At 39.1% G+C, this 24,725-nt stretch overlaps 1 protein-coding gene across 2 annotated transcripts in view; it reads right to left on the reverse strand.

The window, feature by feature from the left end:
- Positions 1-24,725, reverse strand: part of LOC120535132 (astrotactin-2-like) — a 2,291,264-nt gene that overhangs the window by 860,474 nt on the left and 1,406,065 nt on the right. For both annotated transcript variants that reach the window (XM_039762741.1, XM_039762742.1), the window contains one exon: positions 6,616-6,766. In XM_039762741.1, coding sequence (XP_039618675.1) covers positions 6,616-6,766 — 151 coding nt within the window. The remainder of the gene's footprint in view (positions 1-6,615; positions 6,767-24,725) is intronic.

Here is a 24,725-nt window from a genome sequence, read left to right on the forward strand (position 1 = left end):
AGAAAATTCAGGGCCAGTAAAACAAAAAAAAAGCAATTCTTATGACTTCTTTAATTGTTGTTTATTAAGGCTTTGCATTTTTGCATATAATTAATGTTCACAGCCAAAATGATAAATGAATACAAAACATTCAGTACCTTACCTGAGTTTCTAAACTGTTTAGCCAATCTTGGAAGATTTGTATTCAGTAACAGGACACGTGTTTTGAGACAATAATATTAATTCAGCTACAGACAACAGGGAAGAACTGGCCATAACACAGCTACAGAAAATGCACTTGGTATAAATCAATAAAAAAAAGATAGACTAGAAGCACTATTACTATCATCATCGTCCTCCCTCAAGGCAGGTTCAAATCAGCAATTTTCTCCAATGCTCTGGGTTTATTGCTGTTCACTTAATGCATGCTTGCTTTTATATTGCTTAACAACATTGTTGTCAATTGTTCATTTGATGTCTAGCAGTAGTGATGTAATGCCAAGAGAAAAACACACAGCATTAACTTGTGAAGTACAGAAATTGTTTTGTGTCAGGCATTGCTTATGATGAAATGATAAATGCTTTCTGAATGCATTTGATAAGATGGCACATGAGAGGTTGGGCATCAGACTGAAAGAACTGGGAGTTCAAGGTGTTGTTTATAAATGGGTGCAACATTGGCTCACACACGGGATGCAGAGGGTGATGGTGTGAAGAATCCTATCAGAACTGGCTGAAATTAAGAGTGGTGTCCAGCAGGGGCCAGTGCTAAGACCTTTGATATTTTTAATATACATACAGTGGTGCTTGAAAGTTTGTGAACCCATTAGAATTTTCTATATTTCTGCATAAATATGACCTAAAACATCATCAGATTTTCACTCAAAAAAATCTAAAAGTAGATAAAGAGAAACCAGTTAAACAAATGAGACAAAAATATTATACTTGGCCATTTATTTATTGTGGAAAATTATCGAATATTACATATTTGTGAGTGGCAAAAGTATATGAACCTTTGCTTATCTGGTGTGATCCTCTTTTGCAGCAATAACTGCAACTAAACGTTTCCGGTAAGTTTTGATCATTCCTGCACACCGGCTTGGAGCAATTTTAGCCCATTCCTCCGTAAAGAACAGCTTCTGCTCTGGGATGTTGGTGAGTTTCTTCACATTAACTGCTCGCTTCAGGTCCTTCCACAACATTTCGATTGGATTAAGGTCAGGACTTTGACTTGGCCATTCCAAAACATTAACTTTATTCTTCTTTAACCATTCTTTGGTAGAACGACTTGTGTGCTTAGGGTCGTTGTCTTGCTGCATGACCCACCTTCTTTTGAGATTAAGTTCATGTACAGATGTCTTGACATTTTCCTTTAGAATTCTCTGCTATAATTCAGAATTCATTGTTCCATCAATGAAGGCAAGCTATCCTGGCCCAGATGCAGCAAAACAGACCCAAATCATGATACTACCACCACCATGTTTCACAGATGGGATAAGGTTCTTATGCTGGAATGCAGTGTTTTCCTTTCTCCAAACATAACGCTTTTCATTTGAACCAAAAAGTTCTATTTTGGTCTCATCCTTCCACAAAACAGTCTTCCAATAGCCTTCTGGTTTGTCCACGTGATCTTTAGCAAACTGCAGACGAGCAGCAATGTTTTTTTGTAGAGCAGTGGCTTTCTCCTTGCAGCCTTGCCATGCACACCATTGTTGTTCAGTGTTCTCCTGATGGTGGACTCATGAACATGAACATCAGCCAATGTGATAGAGGCCTTCAGTTGCTTAGAAGTTACCCTGGGGTCCTTTGTGACCTCGTCAACTATTACACGCCTTGCTCTTGGAGTGATCTTTGTTGGTCGACCACTCCTGGGGAGGGTAACAATGGTCTTGAATTTCCTCCATTTGTACACAATCTGTCTGACTGTGGATTGGTGGAGTCGAAACTCTTTAGAGATGGTTTTGTAACCTTTTCCAGCCTGATGAGCATCAACAACTCTTTTTGTGAGGTCCTCAGAAATCTCCTTTGTTCAAGCCATGATACACTTCCACAAACATGTGTGTGAAGAGCGGACTTTGATAGATCCCTGTTCTCTAAATAACACAGGGTGCCCACTCACACCTGATTGGCATCCCATTGATTAAAAACACTTGACTCGAATTTCACCTACAAACTAACTGATCATCTTAGAGGTTCACATACTTTTGCCAGTCACAAATATGTAATATTCGATCATTTTCCTCAATAAATAAATGACCAAGTATAATATTTTGTCTCATTTGTTTAACTGGTTTCTCTTTATCTACTTTTAGGACTTGAGTGAAAATCTGATGGTGTTTTAGGTCATACAGTATTTATGCAGAAATATAGAAAACTCTAAAGGGTTCACAAACTACAGGCACCACTGTAAATAATTTAGATAGCAATAAAAATAACAAGCTGGTTAAGTCTGCAGATGATACCAACCTAGGTGGATTAGCTGATAATATAGATTTAGTTGAATCTTTACAGAGGGACCTGGACAACATACAGGCTTGGGCAGATTTGTGGCAGGTGAAGTTTTATGTCAGTAAATGTAAAGTATTACACATAGGAAGTAAAAATGTTAGGTTAGAATACACAATGGGAGGTCTAATAATTGAAAGTACACCTTACGAAAAGGATTTAGGCGTTGTAGACGTAACACTATCAACTGCCAGACAGTGCTCAGAAGCCATAAAAAAGGCTAAGAGAATGTCTGGTTATATAGCACCTTGATATGTGCAGTACAAGAAGGTTCTGCTGAAGCTTTATAACACACTGGTGAGGCCTCATCTGGAGTACTGGGTGCAGTTTTGGCCTCTGAGCTACAAAAAAGGACATAGCAGCACTAGAGAAAGTCTAGAGAAGAGAGACTAGACTCATTCCAAGTCACAGGGGATGGGGTATGAAAAAAGATTAAAAGAGCTGAGCCTTTACAATTTAAGCAAAAGAAGATGAAGAGGAGACCTGAATGAAGTGTTTAAAATTATGAAGGGAATTAGTCCAGTGGATCGAGACTGTTATTTTAAAATGAGTTCATCAAGAACATAAGGACACAGTTGGAAACTTGTTAAGGGTAAATTTCACACAAACTTTAGGAAATTTTTCTTTACAAAGAGAACCAGAGACATGTGGAATAAGTGACCAAGTAGTGTGTTAGACAGTAAGTCAAAATTTAACTTGATGTTATTTTGGAAGAATTAAGTGGATAGGACTGATAATCTTTGTTTGGTTGAATGGCTTGTTCTAGTCTAGTTTGTTATAATGCTCTAATGATAATATTTCCTAAGAGTCTAAAATGGATAGACGCCCTGTCCAGGTTTGATTTCTGCCAATAATTTGATTTGAGAATATTTCTGTACGCGTTTTCCTAATAATTGCCTCATGTCAATGAGCACAATTTTATACTGTGTTAGTCAACTTGCTCCTATTTTCACTCATTTCTTAAAACTTGTACTTAAGCAGGAAAAAAAAAAATCAAATTACAGTAGCTTCAGAAAATAATATTGACAATTCTACAAAAAACATGGTAAGGTCCCAAAACAGAGCAAAAAGCCTCACAATCAGGAGGAAGACCCTAAACTCCTGGCTTCAGCACAAAAGTACAAACAAAGAATCTTTTTAAATAACAAAATACAAAAAAAAAAAATCAAAATGATCAATTGAACAAAAAACCACAAAAAGCAATAATAAGTGGACAAGTCCCAAAAAACACAGTTTGAAAGAAAAATCCAAAAGCAAGAGCGGAAAGTCAGAAAAAAAAAACACTAACATAAACCCATTAGAAAAACAACGCTTGCGATACTCCAAATACAACTCAGTGATCCACTGATGGAACTCTCCTGCTGTTATCTTTTTATATTGAGAGGAAGAATCCAGTAGGACTGATGTCATGGTGGGCCCATCTGTACCCACAAAAGCACATGGAGCCTTAGAACATTTAAAGAGATAGTGAATAGCTGCAATCATAACAAAAATACATCAAAATATTACAAATAATCCTTCAAAATTGAGAATAAATCATAAAACAGACATAAACACAGACCCATATATCACAGAGTCAGATTAAATGGGTTTGAATATGTACAGTATGTATTTAGATAGATAGATAGATAGATATGAAAGGTACTATATTAGGTAGATAGATAGATATGAAAGGTACTATATTAGATCGATAGATAGATATGAAAGGTACTATATTAGATAGATAGATAGATAGATAGATATGAAAGGTACTATATTAGATAGATAGATAGATATATATGAAAGGTACTATATTAGATAGATAGATAGATATGAAAGGTACTATATTAGATAGATAGATAGATAGATAGATAGATATATATGAAAGGTACTATATTAGATAGATAGATAGATAGATAGATATGAAAGGTACTATATTAGATAGATAGATAGATAGATAGATAGATATATATGAAAGGTACTATATTAGATAGATAGATAGATAGATAGATAGATAGATAGATAGATAGATAGATAGATAGATAGATAGATATATATGAAAGGTACTATATTAGATAGATAGATAGATAGATAGATAGATATGAAAGGTACTATATTAGATAGATAGATAGATAGATAGATTTACTTATGGGGGATGTATAAATGAATTGTATTATTATTATTATTATTATTATTATTATTATTATTATTGTACAGATGAGTCCTTTCCTAAGTCAACTTATAAGATCAGAGTCCATTATCAAATGTGTACAATAATAATAATAATAATAATAATAATAATATTTCCTTACAACTCAGCCATCATCAGTGTAAGCGAGTACACCAAGCTAGGCAAAGATGAGTTTGTCAGGTTAGTGAAGGATCATAACACAGACACTCTCCTAAAAGAATCTAAAATAATCAAAGACAAATATCTGATAGCAGAAACTGTAGCTCAGAATATAAAGCAAGAGTCCACCTTTGAAAAAATAAAAAAAAAAAACAACTGCTGAAGAGCAAACCACTACATGAACAGTTCTTCAAAGATCACAGAATTGTTCACCATACAGCTAAAGTGAAATATTTTTCCAAAGTGAATTTAAAATCACCAAGATCAAGTAACTGAAGCAAGACACCATTGCTGAAAAAGAACCAATTTCAAGTCAAGGATCGAACAAGAGAAAACTGAACCGCTCAACAACAAATCAGACCACAAGCAATTTTTCAAAAATCTCCACATACAATCAGTTGAAAAAGAAAAATCTATGGCATGATTATACAATTCAAAACTAAAAGCAAAGACAGACAGCTTAATAGTAGCAACCCAGGACCAGACATTGATTACCAGACACCATCAAGAAAGATTTTTGATCAAGCAACCGATAGCAAATGCACGATGTGCAACCAATCAGAAAAACACATAAGTGATATTTTTGCAGAGTGTACAATAGTGCCACCTGAGCATAATAAATAGACATATCACATGGACCTCTGCTGGATAATCATTAAGCATCTAGGGGTAGCAGTGCATGATAAGGATTATAAACATGTACCCAAAAAGGTCTTCAACATTAACAGTGTCACCATAATCAGTAACTGGTGCTGGGTAGTTGCAACATGTTGCCTTTTGATCTGCACATGCAAGTAAGAATTTCACTGTGTTCTGTACATGTGGCAATAATGACCCTATAAACCTGTAGACCTACCAAGTGGGCTATACCACAAGTCACAGAAAGGACCATCTTAGTGAGCCACCATGATGTTGTGCCTCATAACAACAGAGAGCAAACTGGGCAGCTGATCAATTTAGCCAACTCAAATGTTGCACTGGAAGAAACTGAGAAACTTAAGAATTACAAGGATTTGGAATTGTAGATGTGGAAGGAGAAAAAAAAAGTTGTGTTAGTCATTGAGAATTAGGGACAAGTAAGAATGGATGAACTCAAAACTTTCACCTTCTCACAGACTATCTATCTGTTAAGCAAAGATTCTTGGATAAATTACTTTGAGCTTGTATTGAGATTTGGATTTACTAGCTAAAATAATCAAACAAAAGCAATAAGAATAAGAATAATAATAATAATGATGAGCAAATGCAGAATGCGCTGGAAGACAATCAGCCATATGATTGTTGGAGTTACAATGCTGGCTTCTACAGAATATATAAACAGGCACAACAACATTTCCAGCTGTCTGCACTGGTTGATCTCTGGTGCACATGGTGGAAAAATGCCTGAGGAATGGTAAACAACACATGGCAGAGGCCATTGCCAACACTGGAGACATTACTATCATGTGGGACTATTTCAACTTATTGTCCCAATATGATGGACCATCACATAACTCTCTCATTGAAAGAAGTCGAAAAGCAAAGCAAATATAAAGATCTGGAGATCAGGATCAGCAGGAGGTGGGGGCACCAAGACTAATGTTCTGCCCATGGTTGTTGGGGCTTTAAGTCTGTCAAGAAAAGATAGGAAAAAAATCCACAGTTGCTGCCAGGACTCCATAGAGAAGATTGCACTGATGGGAATTGCTCACATCGTTCGTAAAGTGCTTGGTTAAACCTTAGGTCTTTGGTCTGGATATGGTCAATGTAGCAGCTGCTGGCAAATTGTTGTGATAAACAAATTTAATAACAAATGTACCTACCATACAACCCGAAGAGTCCAGCCTTCTGTCTGACACACATTTGAAATTTTTTCTGCATCCCCCGTTTTCCTTAGTGCAATCCCTCACTGGTCCAAATGAAGAAAGCAGATCATCAATTGTTTCGAAATAGGTTGACATCATAGCTTCTTCCCTTTTAAGAAAGAAAGATAGATACAATGAGACCAAACATCCAGCAACTGAAATCTTATTTTATTCTGAGCTAAAGAAAGGCAAGAAAACACTGAAATTTGTTAAAAGTTGAACTTTGGGAAGTCAAATTTATAGGTAGTGCTGACAAAGATCCAAAGAGGATAACACAGCAGAGGCCTTCAGGGGATTCACTCTGCTTGTTCAGCCATACTAACAACAATGAAAAATTATTGAAGAAGAAAACTAAGCAGTGTGAAAAGGTAATGTGGTCTAGTGACTTAGGTACTGGAGTATCGGGCAGAAAGTCTGCCAGTTCAACTCTGCCTTTTACTCTGTGGTGATGATGGTATATTTTTATGTTAGGCTTTTTCATTGCAATTACTGCCAAGTTTGTATTATGCTTAATCATTTCAAACAAGTGTTAAAAGCTAAGACATTTTTAGATAATGTTCAACAAAGGGTATACATGAGCCACATGCTGGGCTCATGAGAAGCTCTATGGACCCTCAACCATAGCACGTCTTGCAAGGAAGTTAAAGAGCTGCTGTAGCCACTGAACAGCTGCCAAAACAGTGGTCATACAAAAACCTCAGGCAAGCTCAAACTGGGAGCAAAATGATAGAGACTTGAAGTAAATTCAGACAAGAGAGACAGCTGCTGAGGGTCAGTGGGTGGGTGTGATCCAGACCCCTGGGAGTGGGGAGACACACACCTTTAAGCAAAAATGCAGTGTCTTTACTGCAAGGGCTGACCAACTGAGAATAGATAAAAGTGACTGAAATCACCTATTATGATGCTGCTACCATTTATGTGCTGCTGGGTCTCAGGTCGTATGATGTAATTTGTTTCACATCGTATTTGCTTCTGCTTTGGCATGATATATGATATGCTAATGGATAAAAAAAAATTGAAAGCACTTGCTCTGTTGTCTTGCTTCTTGCTCTATCTATTGGATAAGAAGGGTTTGCTGGGAGACATAACTTAACAGGTGTAGGGTCATTTGATCACAATGGTTTGGGTGCAAGCTTGTGGTACCAGACATTGGAAGTATTAATTCAGTGTGATTAAATGACACCCTGCTACAGTCAAGGAATCCAGTAGCAGGAAGAAGTGGATCATGGTAGCCGACTTAGGACTAACAGACATTGAGCCATCAGAACCAAGAATCACGCCAACAGGTGTGAGTTGCAGACTGTGACACTGTAGGCTGTAATCCAGAGAAACAGGGCAGAGAAGCGGTCAAGTACAGCAGCCGGCAAGTGACATAAGGGTGTGGCATCAATAAGAAGAACCTTGTTGCACAGAAAGGGGATTATGTTTTGGGGTAAAGGGCACCCCACATTTTCCATAATGAGCAAGACAAACTCATTAGGTGACTGTAAGTTAGTTGCTTACCCTAAAGGTTTGTGCAGATATTTGAATACGAAAATCCTGAAAGCTCATTACAAAAATGAAGCAAATTCTGACAGGATCGAGCTTTTGAACTGAAGACAGGATTCTTGGCCAATGAAAGAGGGGGAAAGGTACAGCAGGTTTTGAAGTGAAAGGCTTCAGTTTGTAGGAACACTCTTTATTCGTGTCCACTTCTCTGATATTTTACCAGAAAAATACGTGTGCTTTGGAAATTGTGAGCGTACTCACGTGTGGATAATATGACATAAGAAACTAGAGATTTTTTTTCAGGAACATTTTAAAAATTGTTTACTGTTGTTCAGCATTGACCTCCATTGATGCCCATTGTATGAGACACTTTGATATCTCTATTCTGCATGTAAACATAAGATTTTATTTTTCTTAGAAATCAATAGAAACAACATGGGGTAAATAACAGATAAGAATATAATTTTTCTGAGTGCAGTACTTTTTCAAAACGTTCATGTCCGTGTCCCCACATGCTTGTCAAACAAGTCATTTTAAAGCAAACTAGGGGGTTCCCCCCTGCTTGCTTCGCTCGCCAACCCACTCCCATTTCAACCCCACCAGCAACACTCTCCGTGACCACACGTAATTTCCATTTCAAACACAAAAAGAATTTTATATATTTAGATTAGAATCACTTTTTTGCCAGCATGTGATACATAACAGAACTGACTTTGGGTAAGTGCAAAAACATGGCATGCAATACAATACCAACTCAAGACAACACAATTTCAACCTACCATTAACCTGACACTGTGCTAACAACTATACACATATAAGTTTCTTGAACAAAAACATTTTAAAACTTCAATAGTACAGTCAAATAAATAGAAAAACTTTACAAAATAATATAGATATCAAATAGTACAAGTGGAGCAAGTATGAGGTATTTACAAATAGACAAACAGCACAGTTACCAGTTATATGTTGTAATAACAGTTAGCAGGCCCGCCGCCAGAAATATTTGGGCTCCAGACAACTGGGTACGTTTGAGCCCCTCTGCCTTCCCCGGGTCCCAAGATGCCAAAACCTTCAAATACGTATACAAAATGATCGAAATGTAGTTTATCCGACAGCGACAATGCTGCATTTATGAATACCATACTTGATGAGTTAAGCCTTCTCGCACATCAAAGTTTGACTGCGAGAAGGAAAGCCAGTGCTAACGGAAGCTCGTAGCGGAATTGAAACAATACATTAATGAGGTAGGCCTATGTATTATCTAACGTGTAAAGGTACAATTATAACAAGGCAATGAATAGAAGTAACATCTGAACATTTTAATATATACTAACGGTTAGGGTTATCTACATGGCGTACAATCAGTATGGTAACTTGCTGTATCAGACTTCAAAGTTTTCAAAACATCCGGGTGATCCAGAATCTTTAGTGATAAACACAAAACCAACGCACACTCGTATCTGCTTTAAAAGCAACGATAAACACCCAAGTGAATGAATTATCAAACTACGGAGACGGACTTTTGCTACACCATACATGTCAGCATCCACGATAGTGCACAACAATATCGCTGTTGTCTGAGACAGAACAGCCCTGTGTGTGTGAAACGGAAGTATTCAATTACATCGGCGAAGACAATCCATTATCCACGTAGCCTGTACAACAAACATACTACTCAACGTCAAGCTAAAGGACGTCGGGGTTGGCTCTCCTTTGTCTTTGAGAAGCGTGCCACTGCCGGCCCCCTTTGACAAGCGTGCTTCACACGACACGAGCACGATATCTACTTATGTGGAGCGTGCGGCTATTAAAACACTCACTTGTATTGTTGTAAGCTAAATGATTTAACTTTTCTATTACATGTAACTTGAATAATTGTCCGAATATATATCTACACGCACAACATCAGCATAAAAAAAATCAAGCATGAAGAGGCCCCCTTCCATTAGGGCCCCAGACCAGAGTCCGTTTGTCACCCCCTGGCAGCGGGCCTGCAGTTAGGATTAGCCCTATGTAAATTTATTTAGGATTTGAATACTTTGAGGAAAGTAACAGTTGGGATCTACCAGAATATTTCACTTAATAATTATACACACTTTATTTTAACATGTCATGTCTTAATCTACATTTGCTTAAACAGAAAAACAGCTTGTACCTCCCAATCCTGGAATCAGCTCTGCTCTGGACTTTCTCTACTGTTGTTTTGTCTTTTTGTAAGATGAAGCCCCAAACTATATGCAGTACTCCATGTGAGGCCTCACTAGTAGGTTGTATAATTTAACCCTAACCTCTCCTGACTTGTATTCCATGTATTCTTCTCTATATCCTAACATCATATTAGCCTTGTTGAGCACATCTTCTTGTAATTCCAGTCACGAAGGGGTGCAAGCCTCAAGAAACCTACACAACGTAGCCAGACCAGCCCTTAAAAAGAGAGGAAAACTGTAAACCTCTGGTCCATGGACTCTACCAAAAAAAGGGTTCTGTTATATTTAAAGAAAGGTATTAAAAATCAAAATCAAAAATTTTCCAGCCCGACCATGAAACATAGTGGTGGCCACATCATGCTGCGTAAATGCTTCTTTTCAGAAAACCCTGGAAGGCTTGTGAGGGGAAAAAAAATGAAGCATAATACAGTGCAATGTGACCGTCAAGGTTGGTTCCGCAGTCACTGGCAGCCCAAACAAGTAATTGTCTAAAACATTTCTGAGGATGAGCATAAGGGCACATATAGTGAGCAAGACATGGTGCAAAGTGCTTTCACTGAAGACAATAAAGTGTCCAAAGTGCAGTGCTCTACTCAAATAAATAAATAAATAAACCATAAAATCTAAGTGGTTGTGAAAGTTAAAAGTCCAAAAAAATAACAATAACTATCCATAAGAACAAGTCTAAAATCCAGGCAGGTCTTCTTAAACCCTGAGCCCCAGTACATCACTCTAAAACGACGTCTCCTCTGCTTATCCCGTAAGGGCCTTGAAACGTGAGGAGATGCCCACTGACATGAGATATGTCCTTTGCTGCCATTCCTCAGCCATACTCCTACTACAGCTGCCATTCACTGGTGTCTGCAGAAACTTAATCTGAGTGTATAGGTCTGTTCTTCTCCGTGAGATGCTCTCCTCTTCTGCCCTGTCAAGTGCTGGTCACACACTCCTCTCATTGAGGCTCACTCCCAAATACCTGCCTCCATCCCAAACAATACAGCTTCCATTCCTACCACTCACTCTACCTTTCCTTTAAACTCCATTTTTCTTTTTTCATTCCTGTATTGTCTGCTCCCAGTTTTGCTGTGCAGGCTCCCTATTAAACTGCATCTGCACACAGGTGCTGCCATCAACTGCTCTGAGGTGTGAATGAAGCACTTGACCTATCCTCCCACGTTTACACGTAAATACATGATCAGCCAAGCATTCCAATCAACCTCGGAGCGACACGTGCACATTCCCATGATCACCCTCCACACACTCCAGAACTTTCATTTATCTATTTAAAACGCAGAGCGCCACAGACCTCTCTCATTACAGGCAAACATGGAAGAAAACCTGATGAGTGAGTCTACAAGAAACGTGAGCATTGGGAGATTTTTTTTTTCTAGCAAAACAACAACCCCAAACATAAAGCCAAAGCTACAAAGGAATAGCTTCAAAACAACAAGCCCAGGAGTGGCTGGGTCAGAGTCCAGATCTCAATTATACTGCATCTCTGATGTTAGTCATTAGCACTATAACATAAGTAACATGATAATTATATTTGAATACTAACCCTCACCTATTCTGTTTCTTTTCTCGGTACCCAAATGTGGCCATTGGTGCCACGGCCCACCTGCCAAGTTGTTTGCCTGCCTATGGTAAAGTCATCCCTGATGGAGGATCACAGGAATCATGGGAAAGAGGGGTCCTTTCATCGGAGCAACGTTTCAGCCGTGGCATGGCCAAATGGGGAGGCAGCTAGATGGATGAGGTCTCCAGGACTCTAAAAATATCCAAAACTAATTATGTCATATCATCTACTGTTAAACCGTACTTCTAAAATTTTTATTATTATGCTGTCTTAAGGAATTGTTCTGTTGTGTATTGTATTGTATTGACCCCCTACTTTTGACACCCACTGCACGCCCAACCTACCTGGAAAGGGGTCTCTCTTTGAACTGCCTTTCCCGAGGTTTCTTCCATTTTTCCCTACAAGGTTTTTATTGGGAGTTTTTCCTTGTCTTCTCAGAGAGTCAAGCTGGGGGGCTGTCAAAAGGCAGGGCCTGTTAAAGCCCATTGCGGCACTTCCTGTGTGATTTTGGGCTATACAAAAATAAACTGTATTGTATTGTATTGTAATTAGATTAAAAATTTGTGGCTGGACTTTAAAAACGTCAGTTCGCTCACGATCACCTTGAGCAGCTTTGCAAAGAAGAATGAGGAAAACATGCAAAGCTGATACAGAGAGAGACCTGAGCAGACAAACACAAGGATGGCACAGTGCCTTACAGGGGATGGATACTTGCGCAATCAATTACATTATGTTTTGTATCTGTAATTAATTTAGACCACTTTGCAGACGTCTGTTTTCAATTTGCTATTAAAGAGTCTTCTTCCATTGGCTTGTGTCAAAAAGTCAAATTCCATCCACTGTGATTCATGTCATACAACAAAAAAAAAGTGAAAACTTCCAAGGGAGTGAAGCACTGTAAGCTTACTCATACAGTCCAAGAAAACCCTAAAGACATTATATTTATTAATAAAATGACTTTACGCAATCAATAAAGGAAACTTCAAAAGCTATTTATTCATCAGAAAACCTGTGGAAAACAAATAGGTTGAATAACACAAAGTGTGCCAAGCCTGAGTTGGCAACATTCAAAATTAAAATTTCCTGCCGCTCTCATTAATCTCACTGATGCTGCCCTCACCGTTTGGCAGCCTCTCCTGCAGTGGATATTTGCTCTAAAGTAAAATATTTTATCTTTTTGTGGTGAACACGGAGTATGAGTGCGTCATTTCACAAAAAAATATGGGATAGCCCAATGCTGTAGCACCCTCTTATTAATAAATGCCCCCCAAAAAATAAAACAACATGCACACACACACACTCCCCAGCATAGTCTGAGCACAAAATTCTATTTTCAAAAAACAGATTTTTAATTAATTGCTTATGCTATGATAGATTTTTTAGGTCAAAGCCTGAGTAAGTTTTGAAAACGAACAATCTCGCACAATTAATCATGTTTCGGTTCTAAGCTTTTTTTTCCCCCCAAGAACAGTGTATTTGTTTACATGATTTATAATCTAATGAACAACAAAAGCAAATGAAATCATTTTTCTATTTCACATTTATATGTTGGAAAGTGTCTCTTTTAAAAAATGCAGCTGAGTTCTTTGGAGACTACAGTAGAGCAGATGACAACTGCGGTATATTTTACCTCCCGTAGGTGCGAGGATAGACACTGGCTCCCACCATGACCCCAGATAGGAAACCGTGGTTAAGGATAATGTATGGAACTCTGACTGCTTTCTGGCAATGTGATTTAAATGCCTTCATAAAACAAGTTCTCACCATCTACTCTTTTGCTATAATTTCATGGTAGGTAAAATATAATGTCCCTGATGGAAATCCAGTTTTTCATCTTGTGAAGTGCACAGTATATATCCTTAAACCTTACAGTCCTTAGTTCATCATATAGGCAAAAGAATTTGAATTATTGGTGGAGATAAACACATAATGCTGTTGATCCATCATTCATATTAAACTGACTTTGGGTGAAAGTACTGTATTAAGCATCATTTTAGAAAACACAGCTAGAGTTTTGTATGATATGCGCCATTAGTTTACAAAAACTCACGCGCCGTTGCATTTCTAAATGATTCCATTTATTTTACTGGATTTCATAGTCGTTGCCTGGCTCATCTTCAAGTGAAGTGAAGACCAAGTAAGGAGACAACTGAGGAAGCTACATAGAGGAAAAGCTGCAGACCCAAATGGAGTCAGTGCTCGAATTCTTAAGGCCTGTGCTGACTATTATGTTCGGTAATTTGAGGCTAATGACGGCAGACATTCCATGATAGACACTATGGCCAGAAGTTATGCTAACTGCACAGAAGTCTTTTACTAAGGATTTTCTGCAGCGCCCCCTGCTGCCTTGGAATACTACCAATCATTATTACTTTTATTTCAATACATAACACTGACCAACTTTATGGAGTCCTCTGTCACCTGTTCAGTCTGTCCCTAAGGCCTCAGAAAGTGCCACTGGTGCATTACCCCTGTTCCAAAGAAGGCAGCAGTGGCGTAGCTAGGGGTGGGCGGAGGGGGTGGTCCGCCCCGGGAACCACATTTTTGGGGGTGGCATTATTGGCCAACAGGCTCAGTGCAATTCATGTATAAGCAGCAGGGTTTGGAAAAATATCACTCATGAATGAAATAAGTTAAATTCTCTGATTTTTACCCACAAATGCTTCAAAGATAATTTTCAGACTGTCCTTCTGTGACAGCATCAGACATAGCAGTTGAAATTTATGAGGCAATATCAAAAATAAACAATTACACTGATAATAATTTCTAGGAAGATAAACAACTAATTTACAGTTTATAATTTCGTTTCGTTATCAGTCCAAATGCGTTCTTGCTCTGCACAGAAAACCTCCCCACCTATCACTTGTACACTACACTGGTTCTGGTTTTTGCAGCGTAATTATATTAAACTAATAATTAGAACAAGGCTTATTAGTGCGTCTATACAGAACTATATTCTTGTCTAGTTGATGCTTATAAATAATTATATGTGAAAAATTATTGCTGTTTCTCTATATATGAATAAATCTATGCAAAATGTATCTTAATTTTTCTCTATATGTCATTTTAATGTTCTGTTTAAATAGGCTGTGGTGGGCTTGCGCCCTACCCAGGGTTTGTTTCCTGCCTTGTGCCCTGTGTTGGCTGGGATTGGCTCCAGCAGACCCCCGTGACCCTGTAGTTAGGATATAGCGGGTTGGATAATGGATGGATGGATGGATGGATAATAGATGGATGGATGTTTAAATAGGTTAACATATTCAGATATGTTGCAGGGCGGCAAATTGAAGCACCGCTCCACCCTGAGCAGCACGAACTTGAGCTACATCACTGGAAGGCAGAAGCATCATCACCAAAAGCCTACAGACCAGTGGCCCTTACGTTTCACATCATGAAGACATTTGAGAGACTGAACTATACATGTTCTCCTGTGGCAGACCACCTGGACCCACTGCAGTTTGACTATCAGACAAAGATTGGAGTAGAGGATGAAATTATCTATCTGTTCCACGAGGCTTACTCTCACCTTGACAAAGCTGGTAGCCTTGAGAGGATGATGGTTTTTGACTTCTCCAGTGTTTTCGATACCATCCGGCCATCTCTGTTAAGGGGTAAGCTCAGAGATAAGCAGATGGATGAGTCTATGGCGTCCTGGATAATGAACTGTCAGGCAAACTGCAGTTTGTGAGACTCAAGGACTGTGTTTCAGATACAGAAGTGAACACCACAAGGAACAGGCCTGCCTGCTCTCCTTTTCACTCTGTACACCTCTGACTATAAATATAACAGCCGGTCGGTCATATCACTTGCAGAAATTCTCAGATGATTCTGCACATATGTGGTGAATTGATAAATGTGGATGAGACAGAGAAGTCAGGGGAAGATCTTTGCTTCTTGGTGCAAAAAGAACTGTCTGCATTTTAACATCAGCAAAGCCAAGGAACTACTTATTGAGTTTTGTTGCATGAAAGAGCCTTTATGTCCAGTCACTATTCAGGGAATAGATGAAGAAGTCGTGTGCTCCTACACGAGGGTCCACATCAATGACAGGCTGGACTGGTCTCAAAAAACAAGAGGAACTATATACAAAATGGCAGAGCAGGATCTTTTTCCTTAGGAGACTATGTTTCTTTAATGTGGAAAGTGACATCCTCTACATGTCCTACAACTCTGTGATGGTCAGTGCACTTTTCTGTGGTGTGCTGGGCTGGTATCATCACATCAAGGGAGGTCCACCAAATTAACCAGCTAATTAAAAAGATGGGCTCAATTATGGGACACACTCTGGATTCCCTGGAAGTCGTAGCGAAGTAAAGAATGAAAACAAAACTGAGTGCCATTATGACCAATGCTGCACATCCTCTCTTTCTGTCAAACTTACACAGAGGACTTTCAGCCAACAAATTATTCAGCAGAAGTGCGTCACAAAACATTATGGGGGGAGCTCCTTTATACCAACAGCAAAATGCCTGCAAAATGAGTCACTGTTAGTCAGAGAGTTTGTTAATTTTTACATTTTCTTTCTTGTTAGTCATTCTGGTTTGTGCTCAGACCATAGTGTGCTTGTACAGTATATATATAATTATTTATCTATCAATTTATGTATGTATGTATTTATTTATTTATTTAAAGAGGTTCTGTAAAAAGCCAAATTTCACCCTGGATGTTTTGAAGGTGATGACATCTGAATGTAGCGCTGGCCAGGTTGATAAGGCCAGACGTGCGCCAACTACAACAACGTTTCTATTTCTATAACACATTTTCATACACAGGATGTAGCTTACAGTGTTTTACAAAATGTCAAAGAGATACTTACAAGAAAAGAAAAACAATGAATGAGTAATAAAAAAATAAATCAATACCATCTTACATAACATAGATGTATAACTAATAGAGTATATCAGCTCATATTCTAAGTCCAATCATAAAATCAGATTACCAAGAGAACAGAAAGGGATAGCCACCTGAGCTCCTCTCTCTTAAACCACAACCACTGTAACGCTCACTCCACTTCTTGTCCTGCCATATTAAATATCTTATTAAGCTGCTGCCCTCTAATGCCCAGAGACTTCATTGTCCTCCACTGCCCTGGAAAACTCGGACTCCGACCTCCAATGGCAGGCACTTCGAATTCTCTCCATTCTCTACATACTCGTTAACAAGTGGCTGATATTTATAGAGTTACCTCTCTTTATGCTCTTCCAGTGGGTTCTCAGCGTCAGCATAATGACGGTTTTAGCTGTCCTAGACCAGATTACCAAATCACCGACAGATACTTGAAGATCTATGGTTATCCCTAGCAGGCCATTCTTACTGTTTTTAGGGGCCTATTCTCCACACCTAATAAACAGAATAGTCCTTGGTCCGATTTGAATTTTCTTGCATCAGCTAACCATCTTGTCTAGGAATCCTGTCACTAATGCCAGCACCATATCTTTCCTCCAATAATATCTTCCCTTTACCATGCCTCACAGTTCCAGGTTTTGCCTTTGATTCTCAGTGTGGTTATACTATGTGATGAGTTAAATGTCATGAGATTTCCGTCCTGTCTTACAAAGGCATACTGCCCTGAGCAATACAAATATGGTGACGTTTGGGTGAAGCCCCAAAAAGAACTATACAAGCAGAGCAGGACGTTTATTAACCAGCCCAGAATAGGCTCACCTAGTCCAGCTTATCCCAACTATTAAAAATAGGCAAACTGGCTGGCCTGGCACACAGTACGCAGGTCAGAATTTCTTTCAGCCCCATTCATCCATTTACTGAACTCAATCCAAATTTAAGGTCATGTGGAGCCCAAGCCTACGCCACCAACCTACGACTCCTGCTTGAATTCTGACCCCATTCTCTCTCTCAAAACTTCTATCGCCCCGAGCAAGCAGTTCGCAACCAGGCTACTTCAATTGTGTTATGGAGTTTGGTGTTCAAATCTTATTGAAGTTTCAAAGACACTAAGAGGGGCGAGAATGAGTCGCGCAAAAAATAAAAATAGTTTAAGAAATCCTGGCAAAAACCAAGACATGAATGTGAAAATCATAATCCTTGTGGTCCTAAAACCATATTTATCATTGAACGTGTACTCAGAGCTCCTAAACAAGGCATACAAAAAATAAAATAGCACATTATAGTAACAATTAAGTGTTGTTATTCTGTAATATTTCTCTAGGATTTTCTAATTCTTTGAATTTATTTGCTTTGTTTTTGGATGCTCACTTAAGATTTGTGTACTGGGCTTTGTTTGCTTAGGATTCACCTTTAGACTTTCACTTTTGCACTTTTCATCAATTTGCTCTTTTTTCAAATTTTCCTAATAAATTACTGACTTATAAAGGATTTATGGTCACCTTTTGTTCACAAGCTGGAGTTTTTTCTGTTTTTCCCTCTTGTGAGGCATATTTTTATATGTTGAGCTTTAAATCCCAGTTTCGCCATTTTTGGGCCCAGCCAGGCCAATGCCTGTTTTTAATAGTTGGGATAAGCTGGACTTGGTATGGTTCTTATTGGGGTTTCACCCGAACGTCATCATATTTGTACCACTCATGGCAGTATGCCTTAGTAACACAGGACAGAAATCTCATGACATTTAACTCACCACATAATATAACCACACCGAGAATCAAAGGCAAATCCTGGAAATGTGAGGCAGCAGACTAAACCCATAGTGCCACCTTCTTAATTCTAACAGAAATTTTATGTAGGCTTTCCAAGGAACTCTGCAGAGTTTCACAGTGACTGCCAGTTACTGCAGCTCTCAAAGACCAACCTACGCAATGTGGTGAGTTAATCAGAAGAGATAAATTAAGTTATAACATTTGCCTGCTAGGTCATATGTTGCAGATTATGCAATAACAGGTTGTGATTTTTTTCCGCCAAGAAACCTAATGACTTCAGAACACAACCTTCTAATAATTAAGGCCTTTCAAAGCCTTTTGAACAGAGCTGGCAGTGCTGTTGTCATATAGGTGTTATGAAAATCACTGCATTTTTATTATATATTAATCTTAATAATAGTTTCTGGAAAGCAGAGCTACCATTAGGATGTACAGTAAGTGTATGCAAATTTAATGTCTGCCTCAAATACAGCAATATGTGGTTCAGCTCAGGACATCACTCATTATCCAACCTCTTAACGCCTTACAGCAAAAGCAGTCAATCTAATTTATTTCAAAAAAACGCATCCACCATGGCTGGGTTAAAGGAGGAAGCAGGTATGACAGAGAAACGCATAAATAATGCACTAAATGGGTGCGAAAAAAGTAATTGCTGTGACACACTTTCTCCATTGTTTCACTGCTTCTGATATCGACGTGTATGGTCTCTCACAACTTTCTGACATCAGAACATTTGCTTTCCTCCTCAGCTAATGCAAATAAGAGAAATGCAAACAAATAAGCAAAATGGGCTAAAGGTTGTGATTGCTTTACTCTGAATGCATGAAGAAAATGAATTTCAGTGTGTGTAGGCATTCAAGACATCTCTATATATATATATATACTCAGCAAAAAAAGAAACGTCCCTTTTTCAGGACTGTGTATTTCAACAATAATGTTTTAAAAATCCAAATAACTTTACAGATCTTCATTGTAAAGGGTTTAAACAATGTTTTCCATGCATGTTCAATTAACCATAATCAATTAATTAACATGCACCTGTGGAATGGTCGTTAAGACCTTAACAGCTTACAGAAAGTAGGCATTTAAGGTCACAGTTCTAAAAACGCAGGACACTAAAGAGACTTGTCTACCGACTGTGAAAAACACCCAAAGAAAGATGCCCAGGGTCCCTGCTCATCTGCGTGAACGTGCATTAGGCATGCTGCAGGGAGCCATGAGGACTGCTGAATAAATTGCCATGTCCGCACTGTGAGACGCCTAAGACAGAGCTACAGGGAGACAGGAAGGACAGCTGATCATCCTCGCAGTGGAAGACCACGTGTAACAACACCTGCACAGGATCGGTACATCCGAATATCACACCTGCGTGACAGGTACAGGATGGCCACAACAACTGCCCGAGTCACACCAGGAAAACATAATCCCTCCATCAGTGCTCAGACTGTCCACAATAGGCTGAGAGAGGCTGGACTGAGGGCTTGTAGGCCTGTTGTAAGGCAGGTCCTTACCAGACATCACCAGAAACAACGCCACCTATAGGCACAAACCCACCTTCGCTGGACCAGACAGGAGTGGCAAAAAGTGCTCTTCACTGATGATGAGTCATGGTTTTGTCTCACCAGGGGTGATGGACGGATTCGTGTTTATCGTCGAAGGAATTGAGCACGTCTGGGACCTGTTGGATCGCAGGGTGAGGGCTAGGGCCATTCCCCCCAGAAATGTCCAGGAACTTGCATGTGCCTTGGTGGAAGAGTGGGGTAACATCTCACAGCAAGAACTGACAAATCTGGTCCAGTCCATGAGGAGGAGATGCACTGCAGTACTTCAAGCAGCTGGTGGCCACACCAGATACTGACTAGTACTTTTGAATTTGAGCCTCCCTTCATTCAGGGACACATTGTGAAACATTTTTAGTTTATGTCTTATGGTGTTGACTCTTTTAGTGTTCATACAAATATTTACACATTAAGTTTACTGAAAGTAAAAACAGTTGAAAGTCAGAGGACGTTTCTTTTTTTGCTGAGTATATATAATCCAATGTCTGTCTGTCTCTATGTCTGTCCGCTTTTCACAAGAGAATTACTTAATTGGTTTAGATCTTTTTTTTCTATAATTTGCTTGAACATTCCAGTTGATTTTGTGACTTCTCACATCACGCTAAAAATCATAGCTCACTTGCAGGAGCGATATAATCGCATTAATCCGAGACAGAGGCAGTGGGCCGAGGGGAAGGGGAAGCGTGACGTCAGGAGTAGGGAGATGGGCAGGGCCCTCCTCGCTGTCCTGTTTCACTAACATGATGGTGGAGCCATGGGGGATGGCTAGTTTAAAATAAAGAACATACATTCACATCACAGATCCAGTTCTGGGTACTGAGGCTGGAAGCTTTCTTGGCAGCACTAGGTACAAGGTAGGTGCTGGGTACCAGTTCATTACAGGGTTCATTCCAGTTTGGGATCACCAATTAATCTAAAACACACATTTTAAGGGAGACTGGAGGAAGACCCATGTAATGTATTAACACCAACAATAACCTGAGGGGAATCTGCACCCACCCATGACACTGAATCTGTGAGGCACCAATGCAAACTAATGTACAGTGGATTCAGAAGGTATTCTGACCCCTTTGGTTTGATTTTAAATGAATAACTTTCATATTTATGGCCATCAATCTATATCCAATAGCCCATAATGACCAAGCAAAAACATGTTTTCCGAATGGTTTGCAGATTTCATAAAAATTAAAAACTGAAATCTCTCATTCATTTAAGTATTCAAACTCTTAATTCAATACTTTGTAGAAGTCCCTTTGGCAGCAATCCCAGCTTTGAGTCTTCTGGGTAAGTCTCTTCAAGCTTTGCACATGTGAATTTGGACAGTAGATCCCATTCTTCTTCCCAGATCCTCTTGAGCTTCATTAGATCTGATGATTGACACACATGAGCGCTAATGAGGCAGCCAACACATCCTGAGGTGAGTGAAATATTGCGAGAGGGGGGTTGATTTCGAGCATTAATGCCTCTCTCCTTCTTTCACCAGAGTCATGGAAGACACCTTCAGCAGTTCCAGATTCCCAAAATGGTGTCCCTACCATCACATCACTTCTGCTTCTGACTCCTAAAGATGACATCACTTTCTGGTCTCATCCCAATGACGTCACTTCCATCTTCCTATTTTGATGTCACATCCACCTGTACTTCCTTCCGGTCACCATTTTGTATAAAAAGTCACAACTAACTCATGTTTGCTGTCAAATACTATGTTTCTTTTTATCAATTATTTGCTCATTTTTTCACAAGTCAGGAAACTGCCAACTTCAGGTCTCTTGACAGACTTTCAAGGGAGTTTAAGTCTGAGCTTTGGCTGGGCCGCTCAAGGATAGTCAGAGATTTGTCCCAAGGTCACCCCAGTGTTGTTTTGGCTGTATGCCTTGGGTCACTAATGTGTTAAAAGGTGAACCGTCACCCCAGTCTGAGGTTTTGTGCTTTCTGCAGCAAGTTTTCTTAAAGACCTCTTTGCATTTTGGCAGCAATTCTGTCAATTGTGACCAGTCACCCTGACCCTTCTTCTGAGAAGTACCCCAATAGTATTATAGTATGTTTTACTGTAGAGATGGTATTAAGCAGGTGATGAGCAGTATCTGGTCTTTACAGACATAGTGATTTGAGTTCTGCCTAAAGAGTTCACTTTTTATATTACTAGACCAGAGAATCCTTTTCTCATGTTGTCAGACTCCCTTAAATGGCATTTGGCAAATTTTTCTTGAAGATTGGTGTCCGTCTATTAACTCCACCATAAACTCCGCATTAATGGAGTGCTGCTCAGACGGTCATCCACCTGACAGGTTCTCCCATTTCAGCAGAGGACTTCTGAGGCTCTGTTAGAAGAACAATTAGATTCTTTGTCACCTCTCTGACCACGAATGCTCTTCTAGCCCAGTTATTCAGTTTGACCAGATGACAAGCTCTAGGAAGAATCCTGGTGGTTCCAGACTTTTTCCATTTCACAATTACTGAGGCCACTGTGCTCCTGGGAACATTCAAAGCTTTAGAAATGCTTTTGCTCCCTTGCCCTAATATACAGTACAGTATGACTAACCACAGTTTGATTGTGATTGCCAATAGAGAGTTCTCTGAACTTCATGGGATAGTTTTTGTCTTCACATGCAGTGTGAATTGTTGGACCTTATATACACAGTGTCACACACGTGCGACTAGGAGCAAGCTGAATGGACCAAGTGGAGGTGATTACCGGCTGGGCCAGGGGGTGGCGGGTGCTCTAAACATGTTTCTGCAGATCAAATACCTGCCTGATCTGACGTCACTTCCGGCTCTGGCTCCCAGACTGAAGTCACTTCGGGGTTACAGACTATAAATCCTCCATATTGCCAAACCAAGGGCAGTTCATACTGGGAACTCAAACAAACAACATCAGTTGTTCACTTTAAATCCTTTGCGGCTAGGAACAATATATGGGTGGCTGCCCAAAAACCTTTTTTTAGTGTGTTGAGACTCGTTCTTTCACAACAGGTACACATGTGACTTTGTAAATGATGTCCAATCAATTTGATCTTTCACAGATAGACTCCAATCACATTCTAGACGCAGCTCAAGGAGAATTAAACCAACCAGGATACACCTGACCACAATCTGAAGTGCCACAGGAAAGAGCATGAATACTCATATGAATAAGAGACTTCAGTTCTTGATTTTTAATAAATTTGCAATGTTTTCAATTGGTCATTATGACTTATTGAGTGTAAAGTAGATTGTTGGGCAAACATGGCAAATTTATCCATTTAAAACTAATAAATCGACAGTGGTCTCCCCTAGACATTCTCATATACTCAGATATGGGGAAGGATATTTGAGGAGTAAACCACAAGACAATGATTATGTTTTTATATTGTGTACATTAAAGAATCATTAATAACAAATAAAATCAAATTAGTAATATACTGAATGATTATTATAAAAGTAAAGTTGAATAAATCAGACTCTGCAACTACATGAATAAAAGGTAAAGTACCACTTCCAATTAGAGGAAATAGCCCAAAAGTTGATAGAAATCTGTGTTTTGTACCTAATACTTGAATACAAAATTTGGTTGACCTAAGTGAAACTGTACTCAAGTTATCATGTTAACACACAGACAGACCCACAGACATAATTCCAAAAATGGTATTTTTGGAGGTCTAAAACAACGAGATTCATCAAAATCTCGACATTGAATTTTTGGATGATTATAATACTTTCCCTATACTTCATATACGAGAAAGTAAAACCACAGTAAAGTGTGAAGAAAGTGTAAGAGTCTGAATAGCTTCTGAATCCACTGTAGCTGTATAGCACCATGCAAAAGACAGGCAAAGAAGAAAATAATCCATAAAGGTAACTTCAGGAAGCAGGGTAGGGCACGTATAAATTAAAAAAAACAGAAATAAACTTTCAAAAAGTATTTGGATGAGATATTAGGATAACTTGGATATTAGGAAACCAAACAAGCATTATAGACAGATGGGTGTCCTCTCAAAGGTCAGAGTTCTTATCTTCTTCTTACTCATCGGGAGTTTGTTCCCACCTTGCATCCAACGCAACCATCATAATCGCTGGCTCTCCAGAGGCCTCATGTCTAATGGTTGTGTATGCACAAAAAATGGCTTGAAATGTGCATACGGAACTTCCCAATCAAATGTCAGGATTTTTACAAGAAAACCTGATTGGGTGACATGGGTATACTTACAGCAACTCTGACTCATGTGCATGCAACATCTCGGACATACTGGGAAATGATGACACCCTTGATCAAGCAGCGGAATGCAGCATAACCAGCTAAACGATGACTTGCACTCATATTAATTTATATCACATTATAATGTGCATTGACATGACAAACATATTACACCTCAAAAATACTGAATTTGATGCACATACTATATTTTAGTTCCTTTTTAAGTGGGCCAATGCTACATATTTGTACTGAAGCACTTTTTTGGTTTTTCGTCAGTTTATATATCATCTTCTTATTGTCGCTTCACAGGAAACTGGATGGCAGGTCGGGAATATCTCAGCCAAGCTTCACACCATCATGCCTGCTGTGCTGGAAGCCACTAACCAACCAGCAAGGCACTATATCCAGTTTTTGTATGGTGTGGGTGTACATACAAAAAAATCAAGTGAACAT

Source organism: Polypterus senegalus, chromosome 9 (genome assembly GCF_016835505.1).
Source record: "Polypterus senegalus isolate Bchr_013 chromosome 9, ASM1683550v1, whole genome shotgun sequence".
Lineage (NCBI taxonomy): Eukaryota > Metazoa > Chordata > Cladistia > Polypteriformes > Polypteridae > Polypterus > Polypterus senegalus.